This window comes from Giraffa tippelskirchi, chromosome 6 (genome assembly GCF_054371585.1).
Source record: "Giraffa tippelskirchi isolate mGirTip1 chromosome 6, T2T-mGirTip1v1.2.pri, whole genome shotgun sequence".
In the NCBI taxonomy this organism is placed as follows: Eukaryota; Metazoa; Chordata; class Mammalia; order Artiodactyla; family Giraffidae; genus Giraffa; species Giraffa tippelskirchi.
The window spans coordinates 112,753,618-112,777,842 of record NC_137280.1 but is presented as its reverse complement, the minus strand read 5'-3'; the positions used below and the strand labels follow the sequence as shown (position 1 = coordinate 112,777,842).

Below are 24,225 nucleotides of genomic sequence, written 5' to 3'. Positions count from 1 at the left end.
AGGGCTTGATGGAGCAACAGAAATCAGCTCCATATGCAGGTGAAAGTAGTAATTTTTCTTGCTGTGTTTCTCTGTATGATATATTATATTCATTGGGCTAACATTGTTTGTATGTTTCTGACTAACATTGTTTGTTTGTATGTTTGGAATTAGAATTTTAAACATGGCAATTATGTTAACTTTGTGAAATTTTCACAATAGATTTTTTAAAAAAATGATGTTACAGAGACAAAGAGTTGCTTATTTTTTTTCTGGAAATTTTTGAGAAATTTAAGATCTTAACCTCACATTTTACATCTCTTACTTGGCACCTTATCAGCCATGTTTATTGAACTATTTATTTACTACCCTCAGTAAAGCGTTTATGTATTTCTGTGTATAATGAATTAGAGAAGGGAAATAATTGTGCACATTCATGGGGAGAAATCTTTTTCTGTAAATTAGCTTGATATGCAGGTGAAAGTGCTATTTTATCTTGTTACCATAATAATGTAGTGGAAAGAACAATGACTAGTTGCAGTGCATGAGTTACTTCAACTTTGTGAGACCAGTTTTCTCATCTATTAAATAAGATGGTTGGGTTAGGTTACTGCTAAAGCTTTTCTTTCTTACTGACATTTGTCCTCTACCTCAGTTCCCTGGTTTACTTTGTTTATAGAGGTTGTCTGTCAGCATCCTTAAGTCATAGAATTGATAAGAACCTTGGTCAGTTGTGTAATTCAACCACCTTGCAGAAATATGGAAATTTGCTCTTCCCCTTTACCTAGAATGTTTTACTTGCACCTTTTCAAGCTGGCATCCTCTGAATCAAGCTGATTATAACATCTATTACCCCTTTTGTTGCCAGGATTAATTCCATTGATCTGATAATGGATAGAGAATCCCTTCTTTCTCACTATTCTATGTACATGCTTATAGTTGGAAGCTTAGCTGTAAAGGACAACTTGCCTACCTAGAAAAGGATCTTTCTTTGGTCAAGAGTGTACTCTTTCCTATGGCTTATCCATTTCTGTATTAGTACTGTTTATGAGGATGACACCACCCTTATGGCAGAAAGTGAAGAAGAACTAAAGAGCCTCTTAATGAAAGTGAAAGAGGAGAGTGAAAAAGTTGGCTTAAAGCTCAACGTTCAGGAAACTAAGATCATGGCATCTGGTCCCATCACTTCATGGGAAATAGATGGGGAAACAGTGTCAGAGTTTATTTTTTGGGGCTCCAGAATCACTGCTGATGGTGACTGCAGCCATGAAATTAAAAGACGCTTACTCCTTGGAAGGAAGGATATGGCCAACCTAGATAGCATATTTAAAAGCAGAGACATTACTTTGCCAACAAAAGTCCGCCTAGTCAAGGCTATGGTTTTTCCAGTGGTCATGTATGGATGTGAGAGTTGGACGGTGAAGAAAGCTGAGCGCCGAAGAATTGATGCTTTTGAACTGTGGTGTTGGAGAAGACTCTTGAGAGTCCCTTGGACTGCAAGGAGATCCAATCAATCCATCCTAAAAGAGATCAATCCTGGGTATTCATTGGAAGGTCTGATGTTGAAGCTGAAACTCCAATACTTTGGCCACCTCATGCAAAGGGTTGACTCATTGGAAAAGACCCTAATGCTGGGTAGGATTGAGGGCAGGAGGAGAAGGGGACGACAGAGGATGAGATGGTTGGATGGCATCACCAACTCGATGGACATGGGTTTGGGTAGACTCCGGGAGTTGGCGATGGACAGAGAGGCCTGGCGTGCTGCAATTCATGGGGTCGCAAAGAGTCGGACACGACTGAGTGACTGAACTGAACTGACTGTTTAAATGTTTATTGAATTACTGAATATTATGGGTGGTAGAAATGGTTAATGCTCATATATATGAGTAGAATTGCACTGACTATTCAGTAATAGTGTAAGATAGTCAGCAAATAATAAGAGACACTGGAATATTTTTACATTTATCTGTAACTGTATATAGTTATAGAGAATATAATTTATAGGTATATTTATTTAAAAAGTGGTATCCAATGATTTTTGTTTTATAAACTCAGTGGAATTTGAAATATTATTTAAATTTTATATCTGTCCTTCATTTCTGTAACTGAAAAGGAGAAAATTTCTATAAGTACCTAGAAAATTATTTTTAGATTTAACTAAGACAAGTGAAGAAGAACTAAAGAGCCTCTTGATGAAAGTGAAAGAGGAGAGTGAAAAAGTTGGCTTAAAGCTCAACGTTCAGAAAACTAAGATCATGGCATCTGGTCCCATCACTTCATGGCAAATAGATGGGGAAACAGTGGAAACAGTGTCAGACTTTATTTTTTTGGGCTCCAAAATCACTGCTGATGGTCATTGCAGCCATGAAATTAAAAGACGCTTACTCCTTGGAAGGAAGGTTATGGCCAACCTAGATAGCATATTTAAAAGCAGAGACATTACTTTGCCAACAAAGGTCCATCTAGTCAAGGTTATGGTTTTTCCAGTGGTCATGTATGGATGTGAGAGTTGGACGGTGAAGAAAGCCAAGCGCCGAAGAATTGATGCTTTTGAACTGTGGTGTTGGAGAAGACTCTTGAGAGTCCCTTGGACTGCAAGGGTTCCAACCAGTCCATCCTAAAGGAGATCAGTCCTGGGTGTTCATTGGAAGGACTGATGTTGAAGCTGAAACTCCAATACTTTGACCACCTCATGCGAAGGGTTGACTCATTGGAAAAGACCCTAATGCTGGGAAGGATTGGGGGCAGGAGGAGAAGGGGATGACAGAGGATGAGATGGTTGGATGGCATCACCGAGTCGATGGACGTGGGTTTGGGTGAATTCCGGAAGTTGGTGATGGACAGGGAGGCCTGGTGTGCTGCGATTCGTGGGGTCACAAAGAGTCAGACACGACTGAGCGACTGAACTGAACTGAAGACAAGAGATTAGTGATGTTTCTTTTACTGGAATCCTCTACTCCTGATTTTCTAGATATAAATATAATTGTATGGTTTCTAATTCTGATATCCTACTTAATTTTAAAAGCTAAGCAATGTAAATTTGGTTTAATTCTTATCTAGTTTGTGTCTATATTATTTAGAGGTTATTCTGTTAGATAATTTGTGATGAGACTAATGCATTTCTGTCTTGAAAAATATGTATATGTTCCTAATTTCTAACTAATGGGAAAGCAAATGATATTTTTACTGTCAGCTTCCATTAAGTTAGACCTCTCTGAAGACCTTACTAGATTTTATTTCCATGGGAATTTTGCTAATGGGTATATGCAACATTATCTAGGTACTCATAGACAAGATTACAGATTAAAAATAAAGGAAATAGGTGAACAAATACATTTTCCTTCTCTTTTCAGAAATGGGCAGAGTGTCAGTCTTTGCACCTTCATTTTCACTTTGCAGTGTTTTCAGATAGGGTGCAGAAAGTCTGTTTGGTGTTAATGCATGAGACCAGCTTAGACAACATAAGTCATGCATTTCCTAAATGGGCTCTTGGTTACATTCTTATATGTGTAAAGCAGAAGAAAGAGAGTAAATCTTGTAGTCTGTATATATTTAGTTAACAATATTAGTGACTTTAATGAGTCTTACTGGAACATTGAAGGCAGGCCACCCAGTTTTATTGCCTGTGTGCCAACTTTCTAAATTATTTGGATACATGTAATAAATACCTCCAGTTTCACATGCCATGTGAAAAACATTTATGAACCTGGTGATAATCATCATTTATGGAACACCTACCTACCCTAAATATCGGTGTTCTGAAGGGGTCAATCCCAGGCTGCCCTCCCTGTCCATACTGCTTTCTTCTCTTGGGCAGTCTCATTCAGTTTTAAATAGCAATATATCAGAAACTCCCAAGTGTATATCTCTTAGCTAATTTCTTTTCTGTCTTCCCAGGCTTGTTTCACATATTTTTGGGGAAATATCACAGACATATCGAACTAACTGTGTCTGAAACTGCACTTTTGAGTCTCCTTTCCTTCAAATCTCCTCCTCTGTAGAGTTTCCTATCTCAGTTGCATCCATCAGTTTCTCTTGCTGGAAACCTGAGAGTCATTCTGACTCCTGCTATTCCTTCACCTCTTTCCCCAACCCAGATCTGTCACTGAATGCTATGTCTTATACCTCTAACCCATTTTAAATTTTTTTTCACTTTTCTCTGTCACTACTGTCGTTACTATATTTGCCTAGACAAATGTGATATAACCTCCTAGCTGATTCTCCACATCTAGTTTGCCCAGCTCTAATCCATTTACAAATAAAAGCTGAAGTGAGTTGCTAATATGTAAATACAGTTACATCAATCTTAAAATTCTCCAATGACTTTCCATTGCTCTTAGACTAAAGATCTTCTCTTCTTTCCATCCCAGAAGCGATGATGGGGCCTGTATTAGTTTGCTAGGGCTGCCCTAACAGTACCATAGACTGGGTGGCTTATAATAACAGAAGTTTATTTCCCCACAGTTCTGGAGGCTAGAATTTTGAGATCAAAGTGTCCTCAATATTAATTTCTTCTAAGGCCTCACTCTTTGGCTTATAGACGGCCATCTTCCTCCATTGTCTTCATAGAGTCATTCCTTTCTGTGTCTGTATCCTCATCTCTTCTTATAAGGACAGGAGTCATATTGGATTAGGACCCACCCACAGGGGTTTATCTTTTTATTGTTGAATTATAGGATTTCTTTATATATTCTGGGTATCGTATTCGTATTAGACAATGATTCATGAATATTTTCTCCTATTCCATGGGATAGAATCTTCTCTTAAATCTTCAATGTTACCATCCCTTGAATGCAATATAACCTCCTAGCTGATTCTTTTTGACCCTTTTTGACCACCTAACCTTGAATCTCCTTTTTGACCACCTAACCTTGAATCTCCACCTACCTACCCCCAAACACACATTACTTCTCCTTGCTTTTTCTTCCTAGCACTTATCATCAACGAACATTTCTATATGTATGTTGTGAATTATGGTGATAGTTTTATGTTGTTGTTGTTATTGTTTTTATTATATTTCTTGTTTATTGTCTGCTTTCTTCAACTAGAATGTGAGGGATTTTGATTTCTATTGCTCCTTGCTATTTATGTAGTACTTAGAACAGGCTTTTTACGCCTTTAATAAAAACTTATTGAATAAAAATGCATGAATTTAACACATAACAGTGCCATCTTTTTTTTTAATTGGTAAAATATAGCACACATGCAGAAAAATAGCACAGTAATTTGTCAAAAAAAGGAGACACCCTTATATCCAACACCAAGATCAAGAAATAATTATTGCCTAATTTATAACAATAATAATCAGAAGAAATGAGAAGCCTCTCCTATGCTTTCTCCCAGTTACTGCCTCCTCTGTCGAGTCACCCAGAGGTGATCAGTGTTGTGATACTTCAATAATATTTTTGTTGATTCATTACAGTTTTACCACCTAAGTGTCTCTAAAAGTGTTTCTGTTGTTTTTTAAAAATATTCTTGTGCATGAAATTAGTCATACATGTTCTTCTGTGCCCACTCCTAATGTTCAACATTATTTTGTTAGAGTCATGCATGATACTGTATTTGGCTTTGGTTGTTGTCCTGTCTGAATAACATTCCATTGTATTCCTGTACTACAATTTACTTATATATTCTTCTGTTGAAACAAGTTTTTATTACTTCCAGTTTTGGTTCTTTTGAATCATAATGCTATCACCATTCTTGCATCTATCTCAAGGTGCCCAAATGTGTATATTTCTATTGAGTTCAATATTAATATTTAGGATGGAATTTCTGAGTCATAGGACATATATAAATATTCAGCTTTAGTAAATAATTCCAGACAAGTTTGCAAGATAGTTATTCATGCTTTTATCCCTTTCAACATATATTTTCATGTTTTTCTCTGTTTGGATATCCTCTTCTGGCAAGTGCCTATTCAAGTCTTCTTGTCGCTTTTTTTTTTTTTTAATCAGATCAAGGTTGTCTGTCCAGACTGCCCATGAGTAGCCTTTCAGCTAGGGAAACTGCCAGGAAACCTCCCAAGAAAAAGGCTGTTCCTAATTATTTGTCCCTCATCCCCAGTCCTTGCGTTCCATCACTGGCCAGGCTTTCGGATCATTCACACTGGCTAAATCAAATCTGGTCTGTAAGGGTCTCTTGATGATTTGCTCCTTCTCTCCAGCCAAATGCTACCACCCATGTGACTTTTTTTAAAAAATTGAGATATAATTTACATAACATACTATCGGTTTTGGGTGTATCATCAACATAATGATTTGAAAGTTAAAGAGTTGATTCTCATTTGATAAGCAAATTTGTGACTTTCTGGTTATATTCTCAAGGAAAGCTCAAGTGTATATTTTCTTCTTAAAAATGGTATAATCCCAGGAAAGATTTTGATCAGGTGTACATTATGAGAAACGCTGGGCTGGAGGAAGCTCAAGCTGGAATCAAGATTGCCGGGAGAACTATCAATAACCTCAGATTCACAGATGATACCAGTTATTAAGTACCCTTAAGGCAGAAAGTGAAGAAGAACTAAAGAGCCTCTTGATGAAAGTGAAAGAGGAGAGTGCAAAAGATGGCTTAGAGCTCAACATTCAGAAAACTAAGATCATGGCATCTGGTCCCATCACTTCATGGCAAATAGATGGGGAAACAGTGGAAGCAGTGGCTGACTTTATTTTTCTGGGCTCCAAAATCACTGCTGATGGTGATTGCAGCCATGAAATTAAAAGATGCTTACTCCTTGGAAGGAAAGTTATGACCAACCTTGACAGCATATTAAAAAGCAAAGACATTACTTTGCCAACAAAGGTCCATCTAGTCAAGGCTATGGTTTTTCCAGTAGTCATGTATGGATGTGAGAGTTGGACTATAAAGAAAGCTGCATGCATGCATGCTAAGTTGTCTCAGTCGTGTCCGACTCTGGTGACCCCATGGACAGCAGCCCACCAGGCTCCTCCATCCACAGGATTCTCCAGGCAAGAATACTGGAGTGGGCTGCCATTTCCTTCTCCAATAAAGAAAGCTGAGCACCGCAGAATTGATGCTTTTGAACTGTGGTGTTGGAGAAGACTCTTGAGAGTCCCTTGGACTGCAAGGAGATCCAACCAGTCCATCCTAAAGGAGATCAGTCCTGGGTGTTCATTGGAAGGACTGATGTTGAAGCTGAAACTCCAATACTTTGGCCACCTTATGTGAAGAGCTGACTCATTTGAAAAGACCCTGATGCTGGGAAAGATTGAGGGCAGGAGGAGACGGGGATGACAGAGGATGAGATGGTTGGATGGCATCACTGACTCAGTGGACATGGGTTTGGGTAGACTCCAGGAGGTGGCGATGGACAGGGAGGCCTGGCGTGCTGTGGTTCATGGGGTTGCAAAGAGTCGGACACAACTGAGTGACTGAACTGAACTGAACTCATAATATTTGTGGGACCTGAATGAAGAGTAAAAAGAGAAGCTATCGTTCATTCTAAACTTGAAGTCATAAATAAAGCTACCAAACTGTGAAATGAAACGTGATCTATACTTTTTTCTCAGTGAAGTACTTCTATAATGTCCTGAAAGGTCAGATTTGCATTTAATATTCTTGGACTCTGTGGGGTTCCATGTTAGATAGAACATGACATATTTGGAAATTGGACCCTGGCCAGCTCCACTCTCCTTTCCTTTTTATCCTACACACTTAATCTCCTTCCTTATTTCCCTAAAACTTTTAACCACTGCCCCTGGCTACCCCTTTGGTAAACATTGATTCTCAAAATCTAGGATAATGCTCCCTACACATAGACATGAAACAAAATCATTCCCTCACTTTTTCATATTCTCATGGTCTTCTCTAAGTCATTATGTGTCGAATGGGAAATGATCGCGGTTATAAGCTACCAGATATTATGCCAAATATAGGGAGTTTTAAATCAAGGTATCAGTTCTTTTCCTTCTTGGGGCTATTTCAGTAAGGCAAGATGCTCAATTTAGTTGACCTTTGAAGAACACAGGTTTGAACTGTGCAGATGAAAAAAATCCACATGTAATCCACTTACATGTGGATTTTTTTCAATAAATGCTGTGGCACTACATCATCTGCAGTTGTTTGAATGTAAGATTGGGAGCCACAGATCTGGAGGGGCAGTTATGGGACTTCATCCACAAAATTTGGTATTCACAGCAAGTCCTGGATCCAGTCTCCCAAGGGTACCTAGAGTCTTAGATGGATGTGTGTGTATAAAAATTAACATCCCTCTCTATATACACACACTCATGCGCACACACACACACACACACACAATTGTTTTAGCTATTGTTATTTTAAGACGTATTTTTTTTAAGTTACCTTCCTTTGCTTTCCTAAGTGTAGCATAACTAGAAAATACTACCTTGAAAGATGGCAAAGCAAAATAGAGGAAACAAGAGCCTAGCTTGTCTGCTACCTCTAAGTTACAGCAAATCAGTTGTTGACATGCTGATTCAGTCTTCAGTCTCTCCTAACTTCTGGCTGTGGGGGTAAAGAAATGAACTTGCTTTGCTTTTCCCTAGGGTAAACCTAGGCTTATCATCTCTCTTTAACTGCCGGAGGAAATATGTCATGGCTGGATAATACTGATTCAGCCTTTGGAGGTTTCATGTTATGTGCCAATTAATCAACTGATTTTTCTAATATGATTGAAAAATTATAGTTTTAAAAAAATCATTTGTAAAGGATACGGCTTTAAAGCTGGTATGCTTCTTCATTCATTTTAAAACTTAAGTACTTATGTGAGTGTGTAAGAGAAACCAAAGAAAGGAATTTGAGCCTGTGTGCTTGCGCTACATCTAAAGGGAAGTGCCATTTCTGAGCAGAGCCCCATTGACTCTCCTGAAGTTATCTAGAGAAGACATGGTTTGAAAAATGTTGGCTTTCTAAATAGAAATGGAAATCATTAAAACAAGTAAAACCAAAAAACAGTGAGCCTAGAAACTTAGAATTAATATAATATTGGCAATAACTGTAGGCAGTTAAGCACATGAATCATTGTCTGTTGGCAACAGTTTTCCATTTCTTCAGTTCATGGTGCCTGTTACGACAGTGTGGTCAGAGCAGGTAACACATTCTTGATGTTCTCTCCTCGTTAATTTTCACTTCCCAAAGGTACCTTGAGTAAAATAAACATGTTGGAACACTTTTCAGAAACGTGTTTGTTTCCTCAGTTTACAGAATCAACCCCAAGCAGATTGAGGTGGGTTAGGTTAGATGTTGCACTCTACTCCCCCGTCCTGTGTACATACATGATATCACTCAGTATCTGTAGCATCCTTAAAGAGTTCTCTATTGCATGTGAGGGGAAAGGAATGAGCATGTTTAAGTCCCAGCTTTGAAGCTGTTGTGTTAATTGTTAACTTTTGCTGAGTCTGTGCATTTGAAAAGGTAACCATCTCAGCAGGTTAAGATCGTAACTGTTAGTTAGTGCTTGGAGGCAGCAGCTGTGCTGGTGTGCGGCATTAATGGCTGGATGAGTTCAATCAGATATGCTGCCGCCAGTGTCTTTGTGTAATGGTATTTACCAGATTTCAAATGGACTGCTGAGAAAGATGAAATATAATCTCATGTATTATCTCTGTCTTGAAAAAAATAGATAATGAAAGAGTTCCCTTGTTGGCCTGTATTTTGTTAACCTTTGTGGAATCAACTTAAAGAACAGACACCCCTGTAGAGTTGAAACCTTTTGTTACAGTGGAGTGTTATTAAATGTATTTTTTGAGTCCTTGGAACAGTGGGGTTGAGTAGACCAGGTAAGTTTTTTTTTTTCTCCTTATTTAAACCACTCAGAGAATAATATGGGATATTCTGAGGCTAGCTGGAGAGAAAAGAAATGCAGTGTAAACTGTACAAAACTAAATTTTTTTCTTTCTTTCTCCCTTCCTTTCTTTTCTTTACAGAGCCTGCAGAAAGTTCTTGTGGAATTCAGTCACAAGGAATTGTTTGATTTCTATAACAAGGTATGTATTTTTTTCAATAATTTCCTATATGGGGGTTTTTCACAATGTTTCCTCCATTTCATGAATTCTTATTTTTAAATGCCCTATTATGGAGCTGAGTTCCTTAAACTTCCCTTGTGAATACCTTATGTTTCATAGTAGGAAACATTGCTGAGATGAAGAGGATCTGACAGACCAAATCAGGAAGAAAATGGATATGGTTTTAATTAAAGCAATAGGATTATTGTTTTAATGTAAAGCATTAAGTAATAAACTGTGTAGTATCTAGCCACACTGGCCCTTAGATAATGTTAAATATTTTAATTTCTGGGCCCAAGGGAAAAGGAACATACTAGGCCTGTAAAGATTTATCTTTGAGGATATTTCATGTTTCTTTTTAAATGCTGATTTTTGTAACCCAGGAAAATGCACTGTTCCCTCTACCACCCTCCCCCCTTACAAATCTTATGTAGTGATCATTTAAAATAAAACAGCTAGGTGCATTTTAAACAATAGTATTTAGACATCCTTGTTTACAAATTCGAAAACTTAGCAAGCTGGAATTCTAATAGCTTCACATAAAAAGAAAAATTTTCTAAGTGGTGTATTTATTGCTCTGTGAGTGGATTTAAAATGCAGAGCTACCAGTTGCATTCTTTTCCTTCATTTACATGTTTCTAAACAATACTTCATATGAATTTCTCTCCCTTCACCAACTCTCTCTCTTTTTTTTGTCTCTGTAAACAGCTAGAGACCATACAAGCACAGCTGGATTCCCTTACATGATGTTCTTGAAGACTGGTTTCTCTATCACACTTCTGCCACCTCCTAATTTTGCTTTGAAGATTAACTGCCAGGTTGTGTTTTCTGAAGGATTCAGTCGCTTTCTCCTTGTAAATTATATGGCTTCTTGCTTCTTAGACAAATAACAGCCGAAGAAGATCATTGTTCTGAGTACCGATGTTCTAATATACATTCTCTAGTTCTGTGTGCCCAAAGCAAGCAGTTGTTTCAGAACACTGTTATTTTAAAGGAAACAAAAGTGGCTCTCGTGTGATTTTTACTGCTTATTTTTGCTTTATTGCCTGACCTGTTTATTTTTTACATACTTGATGATACTTTTGTTTATTAAGGAGGATCCATGGATACAATATAATGTGTACCTTAGAACACAGAATGTCATTAATTACATTAATAAACATAAGACAGTAGCCACATTCAATTAAATGCATTATGGCATTTTTTTCCTTTAATATAATGAGTATATTTTGAAATTTTAAAGAAAGCTAGTACTAGTTTATAAGTCAACTCTAGCGAGCATCTCTATGTGCTTTAATTTTTTTCTCTGAGTTTAGTGATTTAATAGCAGTTTACGTTTTTGTGTGCTGCAAGTTAATAATAATTCATTTCATAGCATGGGAGACAAATTCAGATCATGAATAAAAATAATTGTAGTGAGTGCTAAATGAATATCCTTAAATTTTTAAAACACTTATATTCTCTTTCTGTAAATATGTTAATTAATTTCAATCAATGGGATTTTTATGCCATAGAATTAGTTGAACTAAAGTGCACAGTATTTTATGCTATGGATATATATACATATGAGTATAGTTGCCTGCAGAAAATAATCACTTGAAGTTTTTATGAATGAAAAGTCTGTACTGTATTTTTTCTAGGGAGACAGGCAGATAGCAAGGGAGGAAGGAAAGAAGGAAAACGGGAGAGAAGGAGAAAATGAGAGAAAGCAAGAACAACAGAGAGGTTCAAATATGACTTCACATGAAAGAATTTGATTTCAGAAATATCCTATAGTTAAACAGAACCATTGGATTTAAATCACAGTCCTTATATGAGGTACCTGAGTAATACAGATGTTAAATGTCTCCCAAATAAATGTTCAGTATATGGAATTTATGCCCTTATTTATTTATATGTGTGTTTGTATGTTGTTGCTTAGAAGGATTAGGTGTTTGGATTATTTCAGAATGTAAATATTATAGTGGGTATCCATAGTTGATTGATTTGAAAAGTTGTTAAACTCAAACTTCCATCAATAGCATATCTAGAAGACACTTTTATAATGTATTAGGATTTGTTTCCGTATATAGCTTGCAGGCGGAGAAGGCAATGGCCCCCACTCCAGTACTCTTGCCTGGAAAATCCCATGGATGGAGGAGCCTGGTGGGCTGCCGTCTATGGGGTTGCACAGAGTCGGACACGAGTGAAGCGACTTAGCAGCAGCAGCAGCAGCAGCATAGCTTGCAGGACCTGTCTTATATTTTTATGCACTGTTCTGCTGGTCCCCAGAGGAATGTACCTGACTGCTATAAACATTTTGGTAAATATTCTTTCAGACTTCTTATGTACAAATAGACATCCGTCATTTCAAGCTGAATTTGTTAGACCTTCCTGACAGTGACCATACGAATAGGTAGATGTTTTCATTGGTATGATGCTGACTTAATTCCCAGTGTAGGTATCTTAAGTGAAATGTGACACTTCATAATGAAATTTCCTATTGTAGCTTAAAATAGTGGTAAATAGTTTTCTCTCCATTAGTTTAGTTCAGGAAAGTCTGACCAAAGGCATTGAAGGAAGAATGGGTAATTGGAGGTTTAATTCCTGCTAAGAACATAATTATTCTTGAAGCATATTTAATTGCAGATAATTTTACTTCTTAAGCCACTACCATTGTTATGATACACAAGTAAAAAAGAAGGCATCATTCCTGAAGATTATTGTGTGTTATTTTTTCACAGAAATAAGGTGAGTGGAGTGATAAGTGGAAACTGAAACCTTCTTTCTTAGCAGATAAACATGTTTTATGTGAATGCTTGTCATGAGGATTGAATAAAAATATAATTACTTGTTAGAAAGAAGTATTGCAAATAATATTTGCAATTCTTTGATTAGCAAATCTGATTCTTTAAATTGGCAAACACCAAAAAATCATAAAAGAGTAACCTAAAGTTATATACTCTCATTTTTCAGAAATGACCATTAATGACATTTTAGTAGATTTTATTGAAGGTTGTTATCTTTTTTCCTATTCACATATCTTTCCCTTCTATCATTAAGTAGTCCTTCATTTGAATGGATAATTATTATTTAATTATCCAATCTATCAGTGTTGGCCATTTAGATGATTTTCAATTTTAAAAAATACTAAAGAACTCACTGGTGAAGATCATTATAAATAAACCCTAGGCCACGTTTTTTCATTATTTTATTATTAATACAGATTCCTAGAAGTGGGATTATTATGCCAAAAGTATGAAGATTTACTTTTTATTTTTACTTTTAATGGAATTATTGTAAATATAAAATTGCCTATTTTTTAAAAAATGTGTAAAAAAAAGGTCTCTCCCCAGGAGTATCCACCTAACTCATTGGAAACATTTGGTTTTTATCATTTCAGATGTCTCGTAAATGTAAACACACACATCCCTCTTTATGTTTGTTTTTTTAATTTATATTTATTTTAAGGCCATTTTTGCATACTGATAAATTACTTCCCCAAAGGTTCGTATCAGTTTATACTCATACCAACAATAAATGAAATTCACCTGCCTCAAGCCAACTTCATCAGCCCCTTCTTCCTACTGTATGTTTCATTTTCAACATTATTTTTAATCTGGGGGTGGGTTTTGGGAAGAGTGTGGAGTGAGAGTGGGTTGGATATTGGAGCATCACTAATTACTTGGAATATATTATGTTGATAATTCCAGAGAGATAGAAGAGGAAAATTTCTTCTAAAATCAGAAAATGCGAAAAACAGTTGCATAGTAGCTAAGTGAAGTCAGACATTTATTTATTTATATCCTTCCTCAACAAACATTATATGACTGCCTATGGTGCCTGGAACGGTGTGTACTCTAGGTAGTATGCTAACAATGATGAGCAAACTAATACGCTTCCTGGCTTCTTGAAGTGTAATGTGTTAGACAGTCAGTATAAAAACAAGCAAAATGTAATAAATTGTGAACAAGTATGGGATGAAAAATAATTGAATTCTCTTAAAAGAAAATAATTCAAGGAAGGTTTCCCAAAGGAAGTGAGTTTTGGGTTGAGTCCTGTAGGATGAGTTAGAATGAGGCCGTAGCAGAATAGAGTGAAAAGCATTCTAGATAGAATGGCCAATGCAAAATCCCAGTGACTGGAAATCCCAGCACATTCCAGGAACCAAAAATCAGTGTGGTTGGAGTGTCATGACAAGTGAATAGTGGAGTGGTTTTCAGTAGAGAGGCAGCCTATCACTGCTGCCGCCTAATGTCTTACACATGTATCCCCAGGGTACTGTCTTCTGCAGGCTACCATCATCTTTGCCCTGACTACCCTGCTTCCTCTAGCCCCACTTCAGTCCAGCCTCCACACGGAGCTAATATGCTTCTTATTATTACTGGAGTATAATTGCTTTCCAATGTTGTGTTAGTTTCTACTGTACAACAAAGTGAACCAGTTATACATATACATATATCCCCTCCCTCTTGAACCTCCCTCCTACCCCTCCTCTGACCCCATCCCATGCCTCTAGGTCATCACAGAGCACCAAGCTGAGCTCCCTGTGCTATATAGCAGCTTCCCACTAGCTATCTATTGTACACATACATTGTGTATTATACAGTATATATGTCAGTGCAACTCTCTCAGTTCAGTTCACTCTCCCCTTCCCCCTTGTGTCCACATGTCTATTCTCTATGTCTGTGTCTCTAGTCCTGCTCCGTGAATAGGTTCATCTATGCCATTTTTCTAGATTCCATATATATGCATTAATATATGATATATATTTTTCTCTTTCTGACTCATTTCACTTTGTATGACACTCTGTCTCCATCCATATCACTACAAACATTAACCATGTTAATTTACACTACCTCCCTGCATTAAACCTTTAACGACTTCCCATTAAATTTCAAGTAAAATTTAAGTGTTTAGAACCTCAGGACAGACTAAGAGTTGTATACTAGTTTTATTGCCTTTTGTGTTACTTAATTTGCTTAAGCTCAGTTTCCTAATCTTTGTGATGGGAATAATAATAATCTAAATTACATGGAATTATTATGAAGATTAAATGAGATATTTCAAATTAAACATTTAGCATAATTCCTGACTTACAATAATCATATAAGTGCTAGCTGTCTTTTTCATAATCACTAAGAAAATGACTAGGCTTTCTGTTGAAATTATTCCATGTAAAGTGTGAATTAAAGTAAACTTGGAGAAAGCTTACTGTGAAGCTCCTTCCCTTTGTAGTTAATTAGTGTTCTAATAACAACTCTGTCTTATGATAACTAGATTTGAGCATAATGCTCATCTATCCCATTATTAATTTTTTTTTATTAACAAGGTAATAGGTGTGTTATGGGATAGTACCATCTTTCTATATAGCTCTCCTAGCTCTAAGGATTCTTCCTCTCTAACTCTATTCAATGAATTCTTACCTCTTCATACCTTAAACAATGGCTTCTACACTGTATTTATTATACCAGGTGTCTGTAAACTATGCCCTGTGGGCCTAATCCAGCCCACCCCTTGTTTTTATAAAGTTTTATTAGAACACAGCTCTAGTGGACAAACCCTCAGTCATCCCTTTCTTTCAATATTTATACCTAGATCTAATCCTGTCCCCTTGAGTGTGGGCAGCACCTGTTAACTTACTTCTAGCCAATAAAATATGACAAAGGTAATGGGATGTCACTCCTGTGACTGTTACATTACATAAAATTCTGTCGTGATACCAAATTCATTTAGAGACTTTCCCCTTCTTTACTTTGAAGAAACTGGCTGCCATATTGTAAGAGGGGCTCTGGACAGAACCACACGGCAAGGAACTACAGGTGATCTCTAGGTGCTGAGAGCAGCCAGCAGCCACCAGGAAGCTGAGGCCCTAAGCCCTCAGTCTTGCAGGCACAAGGAAATAAATCCGCTAGCAACCGGAGTGGGTTGGAAGTAGATTCTTTCCCAGTCAAGCCTCCAAGTGAGAGCATACTCCAGTTGACCGTGATTGCAGCCTTTTGAGAGCCTACATGAAGGACCCCGACTCTGGACCTGATCCATGGTAATTGTGAGATAATAGCATGTAGATTTAAACTTCTAATGTTGTAGTAATTTGTAATGTTGTAATAGATGACTAAAACTAGTCATGTTCTTTCGTTTACATGTAGTCATACAGTCCATGGCTGCTTTTGCAGTACAATAGTAGAGTTAAGTAGTTGCAGCAGAGAGCATGTACCCAGGAAGCCTATAATATTTACTTGTTGTTTGGTTGCTAAGTTGTGTCCGACTCTTTCTGCGACCTTATGAACTACGCCTACCAGGCTCTTCTGCCCATGGAATTTCCAAGGCAAGAATACTGGAGTAGGTTGCCATTTCCTTCTCCAAAGGATATTTCCAACCCAGGGATTGAACCCACGTCTCTTGCTTGGCAGGGGGATTCTTTACCACTGAACCACCTGGGAAGCCCATAATATTTATTACCTGGCTCTTTACATGAAAACAGTTACAGACCCATTTCTTATATACCACACATCTTTAAGGCATCCCTAGAGGAATATTGCAGTTGGTAGGTATATAAATTTGTAAGACAGATATGGTATATATTTCTGTAGCATCACTTTTATTTTAATTTTTGCCAGCCACATGGCCATCCAATTAGACACTGTGTTTTTTCACGCTCCGTATCTACTGCAGCCATATGACTAGGTCTCACCAATGAAAAGTGAGACTTTTCATCTTCACTTTTCTTTGCCCTTTCTGACTAAAACATAGATTTGATGGGAGAAGGGAATGGCAACACACTCTAGTATTCTTGCCTGGAGAATCCCATGGACCAAAGAGCCTGGCGGGTTGCAGTCCATAGGATCACAAAGAGCTGGACATGACTGAGTGACTATCACACACACGGTTTTAACTGAGAAGGTAAGGATGATACCTTAAGGGATAGAGAGCAACAAGATGGAAGGAGGCTGGTCCCCAAATGTGCTTATGGGGCAGTACTGCTGATATGCCCTTGACAAGCTTTTGCCTCCAGACCCTTACATGAGAGATAAGCGTTTTGTTTAACAGCTGTATTTGGTGTCTTTTTAATACTGCATCTTAGCTGGTAGCTTAAATGGGGGTGCCATGATTTAAATTAGCCAGTAATTTAGAGCACGTATATTTTTAAAGAGAGATGAATATTTTACAGCATATAATTGGAAATGCTCTTCCCAGGTGACACAGTGGTAAAGAATCTGCCTGCCAATGCAGGAAACATAGGAGACCATTGGTTCAATCCCTGGGTCAGGAAGATCCCCTGGGGAAGGAAATGGCAACCCACTCCAGTATTCTTGCCTGGGAAATACCATGGACAGAGAAGCCTGGCGGACTATAATCCATGGGGTCACAAAAGAGTTGGACACAGCTTAGTAACTAAACAACATCAGTCTAGTTGGAAGTACGTATAAAAGTTAAAGAGAAAATGGGAAATTTCAAAAAAAACTTCTTGCTCGCAGCCTGCAACTTGAGGCTAAGCTCTTAGGACTACAGGATGGTATATGAACCCCTCCCTAGTGTGGTTACTTGGAAAGTTTTAGAAGCCATAGGTATATGTTATAAATTTCCCCCAACATTTTACATAATCTGTCTTCCACTGTTGAAGAAGAGGGCCAGGACAGTTCTGACTTGTTCAGGCTCATTAGTCAGAAACTGATCAGGAATTAGAATTTAAGTTTCAAATGAGTCAATTTTGCTTCCCTAAAACTTTGATTTTTGTCATCATTATGCAAATGGTCCTACTCAATACACCAGCCTCATTTAATGCTAATATTAGGAGCACATTAATTTGAGGCACTTTAGAGTAAAGCTTAATGGAATTTATAATTTTGGAGAATTTCAAGGATTTTATCATTGCTTCCTTCCCCACTACCCCTGTCAAACATACTCTAGAATCTTATCAAAGGTCTTTTGCTTTTATCTGAAGTGTAATAAGGTTGTACTAGCTGACTCCCTGGTGGCTCAGACAGTAAAGCATCTGCCTACAATACGGGAGGACCCAGGTTCGATCCCTGGGTTGGGAAGATCCTCTGGAGAAGGAAACGGCAACCCACTCCAGTACTCTTGCCTGGAGAATTCCATGGACAGAGGAGCGTGGTAGGCTACAGTCCATGGGGTCGCAAAGAGTCAGACACGACTGAGCAGCTTCACTCACTCACTCAGCTGACTCAAGACCTATGATCCAAATCCGAATGCTGAGAGTTTTCATTGCTTGCTTTCTTTGTTTTATTTGAAATAGAAAGTTATTAGTTTTCATTTCAAAAGAAGTGTTGCAAAGACAAGAAAGTTGAAGCAGGTCCAGGCTGTGTATCTGTAAGGAAGAGGATGTTACAGGATTAGAGAAATTGTTTTAATCTCCAAAGCTGGAAAAATAATGAATAGATAATAATGTTCCCTTAGTAAAACTAGAGTTCAGTCATTTTTAGTGTCTTTTAATGAGTATGAGAATCTCATTCTATAAATGACTTGGGTTTTAAAAAATATTTCTTCAAAGGAATCTAGGTAAAGGAAAGAAGCGGAAAGCATTTAACAGTAAATTTAACAGTTGAATTTATTTCTGAAGTTTTGAAGAATACAGTACATCCTTCCTGGTTGTTTAAGGAAAAGCCAATAATACAGTTTTTCTCATCTTTAATTAATGTAGCTTTGCTGGAAAGTGTGGAGCTCAGTGATATCTCAAGGTTGTTTCCTGTGTCTCTTTGCTTCTAGAATAACCAGATTTTCTTTGTGCTCTTTCTAGTCCACAGTTCAGATTCTTCCTACAGGTTCAACCAGGCAACCTACGAACAAAAGCAAGAAGCTGTCCCCAGAAACAGGCTGCTGTAGCACTTCAGCTTTGGAAGGTTCAGCGTTTCTCCTCATTCAGGAATGTTATTATGCTCTGGCAGCAGAGCACAGTAATTTTCCAAATGATCAGATAAAGTAGTGACTCATGCATCCCAGACCATGTGCTCTGCTTTGCACTCCAGGCTCTCTATTATGTGCTGATGTAAGTAGTCCTGTGAACATGAGGGTATTGAAGACATATTGGCTAAACGAGCTAATGGGGTGCACTAATAGTTTTTGTCCCTCTGCCTCTCTTATTTGCACTGTACCATCTGAATTCTTAAAAGCAAACAAAACTATCATAAACCTCAGATTTACACAAGTAGGTTTCAAATGGCCTTAGCCAAATATATTGATAATCTGCTTAGGGAGTAGTCACTTCTCTTCTGGGGAGGGTTGCCTAAAATCACTGATCCTTTCCTTTACCACACAGGAAATATATATGAAGAGAATAAAAGCCTGATAACCTGCTAGAGGCCCAGATTTCTCCTGTCCAGAATGCTGGAGCAGGTTCTCCTGCTGCTGGGAGGAGGTTTATGGTGGTCATGAAGTTGACTTAGACATGCTTCTGCTACTGTTGCTACAAAGTCTAAAAGAACAATTATGTTCCTATGAAATTCAGAGGTGATTTATGTGACAGGGTCAAATGGCATGCTCCAGAAAGACATTGGCAACATTCTGACATTGAGATGTTTGTTAATTATGTATAGATTTTGTGAGCTCATTACCCAGATTTCAGTTTCCTATTGAAAAAGTTGTCTTGATTAAAGATACATATGAAAAAAAAAAAAAAAGATACATATGAACACCCTGTTTACAAAGAAGCTTTCCCCACTGATGTAGGCAGTTCAGTGACAAAGTTATAGAAAGACATCTCCCCTTACACAACACAGATTGTCCAGCTTGTGTATTTGTGATCACTTAGAACAGAAGTCTGAAAAAGTTCACATAGATAATGCAGAAGGCAAGCAAGTTGCAGAGAACCATGTAGAAAGCTGTTCAGTAACACTTCAGTTAAAATTTTCCCTTTGTTTCCAAGACTGGGGGTTTAGATGTAGAACTCCAGTGTGAAGGATCGGTTTCTTCTTGATAGAGTCATGATTTATAATATATGATTTTTCTACCTCATGGTAGAAAGGACTCTCTGTGTCAGAGGGTCGATGTTCCTTACTGCAGAGTATGTCCTGTACTTGTGTGACCTGAAAGAACTAGAATAATGATACATCACCAGCTGGTTGGGTGCACCCACTTTCTGGACTTGAAAATCACCCAACACAGGCAGTCCCTACTCAGCAGGCTTGAGGGCCTCTGGGAGTGGCCCCCTCTGTCAGATGTGCTATTAACCTCCCTTGTATGTTTGCAATGCAGGAGGCACAGGAGATGTAGGTTCGATCCCTGGGTCAGGAAGATCCCCTGGAGGAGGGCATGGCAACCTACTGCAGTATTCTTGCCTGGAGAATCCCATGGACAGAAGAGCCTGGCGGGCTAAAGTCCATGGGGTCGCAAGAGTTGGACAAGACTGAGTGAGCACATGTTTGGGTCAGCGGTCTTATAAAGTTCTTCTGGACTGACTCAGATGCATTGGTAGGTGCCCTGAGCTGGTGGGTCAGCAGGGTGTGACCACCGTCTGTAGGGTTATTCCTCCAGGCACGCAGTGAGAAATTGCTCACATGTTCTGATTTTATAGTTCTATGGTTCTTCTCTACTGGCTTCTGGGAACCTCTCCTCCTGTCTCAGTTTCCTGGATTATTTTCCTTGAGTTAATGCCATTTCCATAAATGCATTTTACTTTTGGATCCCTTTTCTTTAGGCTTTACATTCAGTTAAATTTGTAATCATTGTAGTCTCAAAACTATTTTTATTATTTCTTATATTTAGCTTTGTAGTCTATGCTGGGGGATCTAGGGTTACAAAAGTATCTACTTGAAAAGGTGGAACCTCAAAAAGTTAAGTTTTCTTTCCATAGAATCATATTTTTTGAGAAGTAAAAAATCCTCCTATAATTAAATGATTATTCCTTATTTCATCACCTTTCTAAGACTGAATTACATGTATTTTAGGCTTTGCTAAAGAAGCCACCGCTATTTCATAAGCTTCTCTGTATAGGTTTTCAAATAGAACATGTTTGTGGGTAAAGGGTGAATGTTTTCTAGGGAAAGAAATGTTTCTCTACCTGCTTTGCTATTGTCTCCCTTTCTAGCTCCCCCACAGCTTTTAAGAGTGAAGGATTTGCCATTCTGTTTGGTCAACTGTAAAATCCTGGTTGATGTTTACGGATGGGCAGGGTGCTTTAAAAAGCCCATGTTTGTGCAGTGGTAGTCCTCTCTTGCACTTCCTGCTTTCACTCTGTGAGTTGGACTTGCTGGCAGCACCTGGAGAAAGAAGGCCTAGCTTTTCCTTCTCTGCCTCAACAAAGCATCATTGCTGTAGTTTTGTGCTGTATGGTGGGCAGGGACTAGTGATTGTCCAGAATTTAAGCTGAACCTGAGGTGTTAAGGGGAGGTGGGGAGGGTTCTTAAAAGTGAACCATGTACTCTAACCCAGTCTGAACAAGCTCTGAAAGGTAATACTGAAGTGTCTCTTTGTTTCTCATTTGCCATCAGTCTTTCTGTGTGTGTGTGCGCGCCATTAAATGCAATGACAATTTCTCCTCTGTCCCTTATAACTCTTCTTAGCGTATGTCTTATTTTTCAGTGGTAAACATATGTAGAGAGCTGTGGACCAAAGTATGAAAGGTATCGTCCATACCTTAACTCTCAGGTAGGCGTTGAGTGAGGGAAGACTTTAAAGTCAATAGCTGACTCCCTCTGAAGAAGACCAGCTTGATGTTCCTAATAAAATACCCGTGTCTCTGAAAACAGGGGAGACATTGCTAAGTCAGTTTCAAAGGCCACAATAGAACAGTAAAACCAGTTCACTGGAGGATGGAAATTGACCTCAACACTCAACGACTTCCTCTGTGTTTCTAAAGACTTGAACCTCAGCCTCTCCCTGCAACTCCCTAGGAAGCTAAAGAGGTATGGAATGTACCTGATAGCCTGATGTGTTTTTGTCTTTTGACCATTTGCTGAATTTGTGGAGGGAAAAAGAACAGTCGAAAACTGGGCTCCTCTCTTTCCAGACTAAGCGATGACAAAGCAACACAGCTAAGTAGGAAACTGAGAAGAGGATACAATACGCTATTAATTGACTGATCAAGTTACCCTGTGTGCTCCAGTAACAGATGTCCAAGCCACTTCAGAGCTACCTTTTCTTAATGTGTTTAGTTATCTCTTAGTGGGGTTGATTCACATCATATGAAACCGACGGGATTTGCTTCAGGTGGGGGAATGACTGAATTAAAGACTTATTCCGTATATTAGTTTCACCCTGAAGTATTTAACCCATACCAGTGTGTGTCAAAAGCAGAACAAACCGATTTTGCAACACCAAGTTGTTTCTGCCTCAAACAATTAACCATTGACATGCCCACATCTATGAAAGTGCTGACTGGCTGAACGTCACCCACAAAATGTCCTACAGGCAGAACAACAACAACAAAAATTTCTAATTAGTGACGTTTAGCGTTAAAGCAGGAAACATTTCAGTTCCTTTGTAGGGGACTCTCAAATGTCCCAGGATATGTTCAGAGTAATTAAACTTGCTTGCTTTTTCTGCCTCTTCAGGACTGCCATTGTAGGGGAGTAGAGGCAGATGGCAGGAAGTTGTCTCCCAGACCAGTCAGCATGTCCTCAATTTTCGTCCCCTCCAGCTGTTCCCAGCTTGTTCCCAGCTTCCTCCTGACATGAATCTGCAGCAGTCTTAGGATCGAGGGTGGGGGCCACAGACCACCAAGAGTGGACCCTTTATGCAGAGAGAGACTCTTCAGACTTCAGACACCAGTGCCCATGGTGTCCAGACAGAGCTCTGCTCTGTGCTGCTGTGAGGTTTCTGCTGCAAAAGTACAATAAATAAATGAGTAAATTAGCAGTTGCTATGCATATATGCCTAATTTCTTCATTTATTTATGTTTTTAAGGAAGTAATGGAGAAAGGAAGGTGCAGTAGCTTGTGTGCATGTGTGCATATGTGCATTTAAAGATGTTATATTTAATGAAAAATGGCTTTTGGTGGCCCTATGGTTATCATATTCAAATAGGATTCTGACAAGACCTTAGCTGGGCAACTCTGCCTATTTATTCATTCATTTATGTATTTAGTTATCCACCATCTATTTAATAGGCCAGGAAGTGAGGTCTTTCTGGAAGCTCCTTGAGCTGATACTACCATAAAGGCATTGCCCCAGGACCTCAGGAAGAGGCTGATCAGGGAGGGGGCAAAGAGGCTCTCCCTACTGAACTGCTCTAGCAGCTTTCTGGCAATAGGAAGAAAGATGGGGAAATATCAGTGGGGGCCACTCTGAGGAGCTGAAGTTGATCCTTGCTTGGTCAGACACAGCTTTACCTTCAGCTTCAGCTCCTCACTTAATGTGATTGTCAGTCAGTAAGTCAAAGGGTGTAGTTCTGGTAACTTCTTACTTTGTGCCAGTTCAAAAGAAACAAGACAGGGTCTCATCTCTTTGGCCTTAATACCAGGGGAATATCGCCACTTGGGACAACACATGAAATACTGAATACAGTTAACAGCCATGCCCATTGGAAATGTGCAGCGCTTTACAGTTGACAAAGTCCTTCATACCCCTCATCTTATTTGATCCTCACAGTATTCTTATTTAGTCAGTTGGGCAAGTAGTATTTCCATTTTATAGATGAATAAACTGAAACTGAGACACTTAAGTCACTAGTCCAAGATTACACAAGTTGTGCTCAGAATTCTGACACCTGGTTTGGGGTTCTTTTGGGTTTTTTTGTTTTTGTTTTTGTTTTGTTTTTTTTTAACAAAAGTTTATTATTAAATGTACAATAGGTTTCGAGACAACACTTCCTTCTAGCTATAGGTGGCAACAGATACTATGGCAGGGAATCAAGGTGTTTAAACAGGAATGCAACTAAGGGTCATCATTGCCTCAGGCACAAGGAACAGCTTACTTTTTGCCAGATTTCTTAATTCCACCGGTGGCCAGGGGGCCTTTCCCCGCGGCCTTTGCTTTTAGCTCCTCGAGTTTCTTCTGCTCCTCCTTCTGCTTCTTCTTGAATGCCTTATCTCGTCCACCTCCTTGGCTTGCTTCTTGGGCTGCTTCAGGGGCTTCTTCTTGTCACCTTCGCAGCCCGACATGGCGCTTGCCGCCCCTTCCCCAGACCCTGCCACCGGATGCCTGGGGTTCTTTTGATACCAGTTTTTGCCTCTCACCACCAAATGTCCCCTTCAGTACCTGCTCTGCAATAATGGTTGGAATCCCTCTAAGTTCTTCTCCTTTCTTGTGAGCACTGTGTTCAGCTTTCTCAGTGAAGGGCACTAGAGGGACTGGGTGGGAAGAAAAGGCTTCTGCAGGTTCCACCAGCTGA

At 38.7% G+C, this 24,225-nt stretch overlaps 1 protein-coding gene, 1 long non-coding RNA gene and 1 pseudogene across 4 annotated transcripts in view; 2 read left to right on the top strand and 1 right to left on the bottom strand.

The window, feature by feature from the left end:
• The window catches only part of COMMD10 (COMM domain containing 10), a 180,153-nt gene extending 166,655 nt beyond the window's left edge, over window positions 1–13,498 (top strand). For all 3 annotated transcript variants that reach the window (XM_081499126.1, XM_081499127.1, XM_081499128.1), the window contains 2 exons: window positions 9,882–9,941; window positions 10,668–13,498. In XM_081499126.1, the coding sequence (XP_081355252.1) occupies window positions 9,882–9,941; window positions 10,668–10,706 (99 nt within the window). In that variant the 3' untranslated portion in view covers window positions 10,707–13,498. The remainder of the gene's footprint in view (window positions 1–9,881; window positions 9,942–10,667) is intronic.
• A 4,487-nt stretch (window positions 13,499–17,985) lies between these two features.
• On the top strand, window positions 17,986–22,762 carry LOC145509805 (uncharacterized). The gene is made up of 5 exons (XR_014056479.1): window positions 17,986–18,945; window positions 20,151–20,366; window positions 21,477–21,542; window positions 21,644–21,799; window positions 21,904–22,762. It is a non-coding gene; the product is annotated as an uncharacterized LOC145509805 (long non-coding RNA).
• Window positions 22,763–23,711: 949 nt separating this feature from the next.
• LOC145509804 (translation machinery-associated protein 7 pseudogene) lies at window positions 23,712–24,015 on the bottom strand (annotated as a pseudogene).
• Window positions 24,016–24,225: the final 210 nt, after the last annotated feature.